Here is a 10589-nt window from a genome sequence, read left to right on the forward strand (position 1 = left end):
AGATGAATAAATGTGTCTCTCAGTGGAGACTAGTGTATACAGTAAATTAACCTCTCCTGACTTCCTCCAATTCATTTGCTTGAATTCTTCGACTCCTCTCTGCATTCATTAATACATCTTCCCTATTACCTCCATTCATCCATTCTCTCATACAGCTGCCCATTCACTCCTCTTCCCTCTATCTATGCACAGTCATCCCCCAGCTGCCTCTTTCTTTGCAGGAATTAATCAGAATAAGAAACAAAGGCTGTACAGTAGTTATTTCCAACTCCCACCAGAACGAACTCATATGGCCACGATGGATAGGAGATGTTTACCTGAAAGCCAGCATTGAGTCTGGGCATGGAGGCAGCTCTGCCGTGACCCTCCAGCACAGGATACCCGCCCACATCAGAGTCATTCTCCATGTCAGTCATCTCAACTAATTCCTGCAACATACATAGAGCCAGACAAAATAAACACAAAAGTGAAACCATCGTGAAGAAGCAGCATACTTTAGCATACTTATAAAAAGAGTACTTAAGGAAACAATATACTTAAGTGCGAACTGAATGTAATGTTTTTGCACACTAAACTGCATGTTATTTGGAATTAAAAGAAAATTAATTATAAGTTTCAATTTATATTAAAAGCAGTTAACTGAACTTAAGAGTGCTTTTTTTGAAGTACACCACAAGTGAAGTACACTACACCCAAAAATGAACTATCCCTTTAAGTACAATTCTTTTTTCACAAGGGAATGAACAGTGAACAGTATTTGGAATTGTTGCTGATGGATCTGACAGTTTGTAGCTTTAATAAAGACCACAGAAACTAGGGCTTAACTGATCAGTAAATGGCTGTAAATGTCTGACACATGTAACTTATGCAGGATCACTAGTAGAGGTCAAATCACCTGAGATCTGTATGTGTTTGGCACATCTTCCGATTGGCCCCGTTGGACAGGCCTTCTGTTCACTTCCTGTGTGACTTCCTGAGGTATACCTCCCGATGGAGACTTTTTCATGGCACTGCTCTGGCTTTGTCTGTGACATACATAAAATTAAAAAAAGATCAATTAAAAAAAGAAAATGAAAAAATACAAAACCCATTTTCAAATGGAAAGTGTAGTACTTAGAAGACCAGAATGGTATAACACTCACACTGCATCCCCATTGGTCAGGTGAAAAGATGTGGGCGGGGCATCTGGCTGTGGTGTGGTATCTGATTGAGAAGAGGGCGGGGCTTTCAGCACTAGTGGCTCCTGATCGTGCAAGTGTGTGAGAGGAAGCATTGGTCTGAAGAGAACACCAACTTTACTCTGAGGACAAAACATAACAAACACAACAGTCTCAGAAGGACTGTATCATCAAATATTAATAACTGTTTGATAATAAAATATGGCTTTAATCTATATCTACTAAAATATTCCTACTATTAATTATAATTCTGCAGATATAAGTTCCCTCTACCTGTGTGCCTGGTGCAGCCTGCTGCTGTTGGAGTCTTTTGGCTCGGTTCTGCTTATAGTAGTCGAAAATCATCAGAGCAGCATAGACCTTCCCTACAGTCAGTTCATTATCTAAGAGAGAGTGAAATGCACATGAGATATCAAACGGTCAGAAGTGCAGGGAGAAAACTGATGTCCACTTGGTGGCACCAAAAACTCAGAAGTCACAAGCAAAACCAGGCTGAATCACTCAGGTGGAAAATATCATTAATACTCTTTCAAAATGAAAACCCAAACTCCCATTAGAATTTAATTAAGATTCCATATAAATGTTAATTGCTTTCTAAACAGAAATCAACATTACTTTAGCAAGCGTTTCTAAATGCAGGGCATACGTTTATGAGGTGTCACCAGCAGGTCTACTGTTTTCGAAGACAAGTTACTCCAAATTTTATTTATTTCCTTCCTTAATTCAGCATCACATAGCCGCTGAGCCAGAACTCCTAGAAAAACGATAAGAAAGCAAGTCTGTAAGAAGCAATAATGTTAATAAGAGTCTTTCATAATGTTACTGTAATTCTTGCCATTGTTAATATCCCCATGTGAGATTTTTTTTTGCCAAGCTGTTAATGGATGTCATCTTATTCTTTAATCATATTTTGCACCAAGTAAAAGGTTAAATAAAAGTCAAAGTCATTGGGGAAAGCATCATTCAATTAACTTGAAATGCTTTTAACGATGGTGGAGTGTTTAATGTGGCTGATGGAACAGAGCAGTGACTGGTGAAAAGCGCTGCTGGAGCCGATGGAGAGTTAAAGGAGCTTTTGACAAATGCCAGTGACACTCACCTGATGCCAGTTTAATCTCCAGGGCGGTCCGGATGAGAGCCATTAAAGTGGAGGTAAAGTGAACCGTACTGTCTTCAGCTATGGGCATGTTCATCCTCACCAACCGCTGTGGAGTCATGGCCACACATAGTATGTGATTAATATCACACATGACTGCAGGATACGGAAATGACCATAACAAACGACAGGAGGAGTTTGCATGCTTAGGGAGAGTAACGACTTTACGTAATTTCCCTTTTGTCATTTGTCATTTCTGAACTCTCATCTCAGCACACAAATTGTCTCTTCAGGACATCAAAATGATGAGAGGAAAGAGAGAGTGTGTTTATATTTCATGCAGAGGATGAATGGTGTTTTGCTGCATTTCTCCAGTTAGCAGACAGTAAAGCTGTTTTCGTCACACTGAGAACAGTGTGAGCTTTAGCAATTATTGGAGGTTTACAGGTTTCTCAGTAAAAGCGATTACATGCACAATCTTACTGATTATGCTTAATAACCTGACAATGTACAATATCATGTTAGCATCTTAAGCTCTGATAAAAAAAAAAAAATCAGGTTTAAGCAAAAACTGTGCTGTGACCATTACTCCAATTTGCAATTAAACACCTTTAATGGTGTTTTAATTGTCTTCTATTTTTAATTGTTTTGATTTTGGGGTAAAACATGGACTTTTTGGAAAATCAAACTTATAAAGTCCTTTATCCTTTGTGTTTGAGGTATCAATATTAAATATTGCCAGTTTGCATGTGGGCAGCTATGACTACTGTCCACGTAGAGAATGCAAATGCACTAGTTAATGCGCGCTGAAATGTGTGGCGTTGACGGCTGTATTTCTTGCATTTTTACAAAGTCAGCGATGACCTTCAGAAAGGATGATGATCAGAGAACGAGAAAAGATAACATGCTGACCAACCAAAACCAAGAGCAATGACAGCACACACCACACAAACACGTAACTCAAGGTAAAGCCAGAGCAGATGCTTCACACATTAACACATTCAATGGTAATTAAAGAAAACTGTAGAGGTTAAAAGACAACAGACACAAAATAAACAGGGAATGGATCTGTTTCTGTGGTGTAGAGCATAACATCATACACAGGAATAACACTCTGCCATTAGAGTGCATAGGCCAGCATAGACATGTTTCCACAACAGCTACCAATAAAAAAAAATGGAAAGGACGCTCCACTGAGCACACATCTACAGCAAGCTTTCTTTATTTCCTCCCTGTTGATTCAGTGCTCTGAACTTGGGGGAAGTGGGGGCTTGTTCTATTTAGAGCTCGCTGGAGAACGTCGCATCCTCAAGCCTTCACGCACACAGACTGTGTGGCCTCAGAGAGTAGCTCAGCAGACAGACAAGAACTCTTGAACGTTACCCATTCAGACAGCTGGAACAGGGTGTGTAAACTTATTGACTCGGAGGCAGCTCTCAAAGTGGCAGAATGGCCTGGGACCAAAACAGGCAGCCCTGTACACCAGTGACGCTTAAGATTCAGTTGTGAAATTTAGAGTCACTTTTTTCCCATTCAATTATTTACTTCCTTAGTTTCTTTTATACATCGCAAGACAACCAATTTTAGTACTGCTGCAGATGCCTGAGGAAATTCAGTGCTGACTGTGTATTTATTCTGTCTACTTTTGTTGTTTCAAAATATATTGAGCTGCCAATGTAGTATTTTAAGGGTGTGCTTAAGACACAAACGCTCTCTACCAGTTATTCCGCCTTCTAAGAAACTGTTTTTCAGACAAAATCTAAGCCATTGCATATATCTTTTGCAGAAACATCAATACCAGAATACACTGAGGTAAAAAGTTAATCAGTTTTGTTGAATGAAATTATAAATGTGCCTATATACCTAATTAAACACATACATATATTTAATTTGATTAAAATATGTATATTAAATGTTTTCTGAATGATCATGAGGTGATCAAAGATGATTTATGCCATCAGAGGAATAAATTACATTTTAAAATATATTTAAAAAGAAAACAGTTATTTTAAATTGTAATAATATTTCACAATATTGTTGTTTTTAATGTATTTTGATCAAATAAATGCAACCTTGGTGACCATAGACTTTGCCAGTTTAAATCTAAAGTTTTACTACCATCAGTGAGATCAAAAAGCACATAGAAAAGAGCACAACACAAAGCACGCAAAAAAAAAAAAAACACTTCCACAATTAGAGCACTGACTGACAGCAACATCAGCCAATGAGAGGACAGAGGAAGAGCCAAGGCACAGTCAGGGGGATGGGATCTACCTTATAGGCGATTCGTGGAGGACATTTCTTTCCCAAACCTAGCGGAGGGGACATGTGGCGAAGCATCTCATACATATCGAGGTAGGATATGCGTCCACTTCACAGGGGTGACACCGAGAGTTCAAAGGTCACACAGGCAAGAAAAGGAGAGGGAAGGAGTAGTGGAGAACATGAAGAAAATGTGATGTGAATGAAAGAAAGAAAGAAAGGAAAAGAAAAAAAAGCATAGTTATCAAGGATTCTGAAGGAAGGCCAAGGGTATCCGATACCATCCTGTCTCAGAAGAACGGATAGATCACGCCTACTTTTAAAGATACAGGCTGCAGGTGATCCAGGGATGAAGAACATGGCATGATGGGATTGGGCTGGAGGGGGGCTGTAGTCTGGAGCTTCTGTCCTTACATGCTAGGACGCACCCCGGCTAACCAATCAGATACTCAGGAACAAAGCTAATATTTGGCCTAATTTTATGCACAGTATTAACAGAGCAAATAAAAGCTGCTCTAGTACATCAATATTTACAATGAATGAACATATGGGATTAGTTTGGGATGTGGGATTTAGCATTTGGCTTTGTTTCCTGGTTACCCATATTAAAATTAGTAAAGAAAGAGGGGGAGTATAATCCAATCAGACAATAGCAGGCATTTTATGGGCATTCATTTTTTACAGCACCGCCCCCTCGAGGGAAGGTGTGTAGGTTTTCAAACCTTGTATGCCACCCTATTAGGACACTTCTTTCCTAAACCAAGGGGGGGTGAGATTATGCGCAACAAATTGTACATATCCATATAGTGTATCCTTCCACTGCAAAAAAAATAAGATATGGGTTAAAAAGACAGCGTTTAATACATTTTTTCCACATTCCGTCAATATATGTATCTAAAGACTTCATGCTTATTGAGATAACTGCGCTCAGCTGTGCCTTTTCAAGTTAAAATGGATTACACACACACACACACACACGCGCGCACGCACGCACGCACGCACGCACGCACGCACGCACGCACGCACGCACGCATACAGGCTTCAAATCCGTTCTGCTCAAGATAGACTAAAAGTGGATGGCATGCAAAGGATAAGATTTGCATTCCTCAGTATTGACAAAGTTTGAGGATTTGATGTTAACCATGGTCACACAGTAAAATGGGATTCTTGTGACTTAAGGCCTTGAGTAAATCAGACACAGTGACGGTGGCGTACCCTCTTAAGCTGGCGTCTTTCAACCACTTAGTCTCGAGCTGTCACATTTTTTAAAAGTGGCACTAACTGGCAGCGACACCGTGGAGGAGTGATACGCACCAGGCGGCAGGGTCGTACTCAGCCCAGACACGGATGAACTCGTCGAGGTGATGAGGCCCGAGAATAGAAGAGTCACGTGTCAGGTACTCAAAGTTATCCATGATGACGGCGACAAACAGATTCAGCATCTGATTGTTGTAGGATAGAGGAAGAATTACGAAAAACAGGAGAATTATAATCAGAATTATTTAAAATATGATCACAGTTTTTTTTTTGGTGTCTTGTTGGCTAGACTCAAAGGATGTTTGCACTCATTAAAGCTGCTACACTCGGTGTGATTTTATGTTTTGTGCACTGTTACATTTTTTGCATATACACTACTGGCCTCTTTATTTGATCAAAAATACAGCAAAACAGTCATGTGAAATATTATTACAAATTAAAAAGCTGTTTTCTATTTAAATTTTCAGCAGCCATTCAGAAATCTTTCTAACATGCCGACTTGTTGCTTAAGAAATATTTCTTATTATCATCAGTTTTTATGGAAACTGATACATTTTTTAGAGTTCTTTGATGAATAGAATGTTCAAAAGAACAGCATTTATTTTAAATAGAACATTTTGTAACAATGTAAAATCTTTACTGTCACATTTAATCAATTGCCAAGGTCCAAAAATGACAAAAAAGCACCCCAAAACCTTAACTTGAGCATTTAATTTCATAAAGCCATAAAGTAGCTTTGTGTAAGGAACAGAGCAAATTGTCATTATTTGCTGAAAATCACACTTGACAACTGTGTCAAATCACCATTCACTTTCACTGTACTCAAAAGAGCAGCTTGGACATTCTGCTATAAATAGTTATTGTGTTCCACAGAAGAAAGTCATAAAGGTCTGAAACAACATGAGTTGGGTGAGTAAATGATTCATTTTTGAGTGTGTCTGTTTGAATTTGAGATTTGTTCCACTAACCAGGAAGGAACAAAGGAAGATGAAAGAGACAAAGTAGAAGTAAGCGAAATCACTGCCGCACTCTTTTCCAGTATAGCCAGAGTCACGGTCACATGGCCTGTCGCTCAGACAAGACAGCATAATTTCATGCCAAGCCTCCCCTGTAGCACTCCTGTAACATACAAATAGCAAAAGTCAGAAACTTTGAAATCACTTGCACTCATTTTTAAAAGTTGTGAGAGTTTTTTGTGAGATATTTTAAGATGGCTGAACAGAGATCAAACAATGGCTTTACCTGAACAACAACATGAGGGCCTGAAAAAAAGTTTGGAAGTTATTGTGAATGTTGATAGCTGACTCCTCGGACAACATGATGTTACCAAACACCTGACACAGAGAGAAAATCATATCAGCAGTCTAATTTTGGATACAATACAGACAATGCAAGCATTTTTGGTGGAGATAGGCTGAAAATTACATAGTGCAAAGTGTGCACTTTCCTACTGAGGCTGCATGAAAATACCCGAAGGGACTGTGTCAATAATTCAGACTGCCTGGAGGGTATGTTACAGTAAGCATCTGCAGTATTAACAAGGCCACATACACATTTTCCATAAACTGTGACTCATGCTTATGAATTTCATAATTTTATGTCAGACAGCAGACACGCAAACAAACATACTGACTCACTCACTCAAATCTACAGAGTTGCAATGCACTGACAGACAGTAAAACAAATCACAATAATCTGTCAGCCACATACATTACAAAAACTCATCCAGTGGCCATGGATGGACACAATATTTTAGGATGGCATCTACAAAAGCGTATAGTAATAAAAGTAATATATCTATGCACATTTCTGCTGTTAATAATACATATTAAACCCAATGCTTAGAGTGCACTTTCTATTATTCCTGAAATAACTGACCTGTCTGTAAGTTTGTAAAAACATTCTGTGCCAAGTTATGTCCAATTGTCTTTTCATGATCATGTAAAGGCAGTAAACTTTGTAACTTGCACAATCTATGCAAGGATCCCAGAGAGGGAATATTTACACCCACAGGAAATACGACAGTAATACATAACCAGAAGTTAACTAACCTGGTAGAAAAATTGCCATTTAGATGACTTTACAACTCAAATAACACATTTATGTAATAAAGTATTAATGTACACTTCTGTTCAAAAGTTAGGGGTCAAAACAGTAATCCTGTGAAATATTATTAAATCTAAAATAACTGTTTTCTATTTCGATATATTTAGCATTTAATTTATTCCTGTGATGGCAAAGCTGAATTTTCTGCATTATTACTCCAGTCTTTAGTGTCACATGATCCTTCAGAAATCATTCTAATATGCCGATTTGATGCTGAAGAAACTTTTCTTATTATTATCAATGTTGAACGTTGTACTGCTTAATATTTTTGTGGAAACTGTGATATATTTTTCAAAATTATTCTATAAATAGAAAGTCCAAAAGAATAGCATTTATTTGAAATAGAAATCTTCTGTAACATTTATAACGGTCTTTACAGTCACTTCAGATCAGTTTATTATGCCCTAGCTGAGTAAAAGTGTTCATTAAAAAAATTTAAAAAAAAAGTATTAATTAAAAAATAAATAAATAAAATAAATAAAAAAAGTCGTATTGACTCCAAATGTTAAAACAGTAGTGTAAGTGCTCTAACAAAAAGATTACATTTAAATTAGCAAAAAATATAGGCTTCACAATTATGATTTAAAACACTCTCATCCCACTTTTTTATAATAATGTAAATGCATTTCCTACAGAATGAAGGATGTGAAATTGCCAGTGCTAGTCAACAGCATGTCATATAAATAAAGCTTAACTTGAACCATGACTCTAATGGCTCGGCTCGGCACGGTTTGCATTTCCATTGCAGTTCAGTACCGCTTTAGAGTGGGCGGGATTATTCACATGTCGTTATAGTTGCGCCGCCTCTACTACCACGACTCCTAAAAAAAACGTTTTCATTCCGCGTCGCCCCATCAAGCTCTCGCTGGATCCGCTCCTCTGCTATCAACGAGAGGAACGTCTGTTCTTCCGCAACAGACAACAAAACTTTTTGGTTGTTAAAAAAAGGTGTGCTCGTTCAAAACGGTTGCGTTCGATCCTTCACTGGCTGTGCTGATTTAAATCTAGCGGTTCTTTTGTGTTTGTGTCGCAAGTTCAGTGACGCAGGTAGTGACGATTCTCTCCGGCCAATCCGTGATCAGCAGAGTTTACACGTCACGTTTTGGTAACGGTACGGTTCACTTGGAACCTCAACCGAAGTGGTACTAAAAAAAGTACCAGGTACCAGGTACTGTACCCAATGGAAAACCCCCAAAAAGTGAACCGTACCGAGCCGTACCGTGCCGTACCATGCAGTGGAAAAGCGCCATAATATGATTATAATCCAAATCCTACTATATAAATACTAGAAAGATGGCAAAAACTGGTTCAAAAGGATGTTTTACGCTGAATGATGAAGCAAACGTATAGTTGGCAGTAGGAGTTTCAAGCGTACAGTTGATTACATGGCTTACTGATGATGTTGTTTCCCCAGTCTTACAGGATACAGTTAGCATTGATTTACAATGCAGTCCTAATCTACTAGATGGCAGACGCCATCATTTCCAACACAATCTGGGAGATTGCCTGTTCATCCTTAAGTGAGCAATCAAACTTAAAGATGAGATCCGTCCATAAGACTGGAACAATGGCTTCTTTTCATAAAGACTATGAAGCTTTCAAATGGAAAAACACCACCTGCCCATGTAAAACAGCCTGTGCTTTTTACACAGATAACTGGTCATTCTCAATGAGTCCAAGATCAGTAATCTATCACGTTAAAGCTGTAAACGTTAAGTGAGATGATTGTAGCAGCTGTGGTGATGAGATCTCAGATGGAAAGGTTGCATGAAGGGTAACATTTATGAGAGAGCAACAGAGGCTTTTAAAGCTCTCTGGATCTCACCTGCATCCCGATGATGGCGTATATGAAGAAGAGCATTGCAATGAGGAGACACACATACGGTAGAGCCTGAGGACAAAATACAGTTATTTTACAGACAAACAATTGTCTTGAACGGTTGACAGTTACTGTTGACAGTCAATGTTGTCTAAGCTGTCCAAGTAAAGTCAAAGGTCAAGTTCTGACCTTAAAGGACTGAACGAAGGTCCAGAGCAGGATGCGAATGGTGTAGCCCTGACGCAGGAGTTTAATGAGACGAGCGGCCCGGAAGAGTCTCAGGAAACTCAGATTAATCCTCTTATCCTGGATACAAGCAGAAAGAGAGATCAGAGACGCATCACTGGAACTGTATTTAAACCCGAGACGAGGACACATCCTCAGTAAGTCAGTGTCAGCAACGGCTTCTGTTAGATCTGTTAAGTTTATTGATAAGGTATTAAAACTAGTTAGTCTCATGCAGGACAATGTTGTTGATAGTCTGGTAATGATGACAGTCTTGCAGGAACATGCTTTTAAATAGAAATAAACAAATCTGTTAGGGATGAGCAGTATGACCACAGTGTAAGATATTATATCACAGCCGGGTTATTGCTGGTAACTACAACTAAAACCAGAAAAAAAAACATTACTTGAAATAAAACAAATATTACATTAACATTAACATTAAAATATTAAAATATTAATAAACATATTCTTAGTTAATGTTCCAAAGCAAAATTTCTTATTCATTCAAGCTAAAGTACTAAAATAACAAACAAAGCTAAATAAAATAAAACTATATAGACATAATAAAACTAATACAAATGACAAAAACACACATAAAACTACTAAAACTTAACTTTATTAGTATATTAATTAACTATATATA

At 38.2% G+C, this 10589-nt stretch overlaps 1 protein-coding gene across 1 annotated transcript in view; it reads right to left on the reverse strand.

The window, feature by feature from the left end:
- Positions 1–10589, reverse strand: part of LOC107692311 (voltage-dependent N-type calcium channel subunit alpha-1B-like) — a 26638-nt gene that overhangs the window by 11022 nt on the left and 5027 nt on the right. The window contains exons 6-17 of the mRNA XM_016491296.1: positions 9908–10024; positions 9725–9790; positions 7036–7127; positions 6762–6912; positions 5851–5978; positions 5259–5355; positions 2278–2383; positions 1825–1932; positions 1452–1561; positions 1143–1300; positions 896–1025; positions 318–428 (exon numbers count right to left, since the gene is read on the reverse strand). Of these exons, the coding sequence (XP_016346782.1) occupies positions 318–428; positions 896–1025; positions 1143–1300; positions 1452–1561; positions 1825–1932; positions 2278–2383; positions 5259–5355; positions 5851–5978; positions 6762–6912; positions 7036–7127; positions 9725–9790; positions 9908–10024 (1374 nt within the window). The remainder of the gene's footprint in view (positions 1–317; positions 429–895; positions 1026–1142; positions 1301–1451; positions 1562–1824; positions 1933–2277; positions 2384–5258; positions 5356–5850; positions 5979–6761; positions 6913–7035; positions 7128–9724; positions 9791–9907; positions 10025–10589) is intronic.

This window comes from Sinocyclocheilus anshuiensis, unplaced genomic scaffold (assembly GCF_001515605.1).
Source record: "Sinocyclocheilus anshuiensis isolate Anshui unplaced genomic scaffold, SAMN03320099.WGS_v1.1 scaffold478, whole genome shotgun sequence".
In the NCBI taxonomy this organism is placed as follows: Eukaryota; Metazoa; Chordata; class Actinopteri; order Cypriniformes; family Cyprinidae; genus Sinocyclocheilus; species Sinocyclocheilus anshuiensis.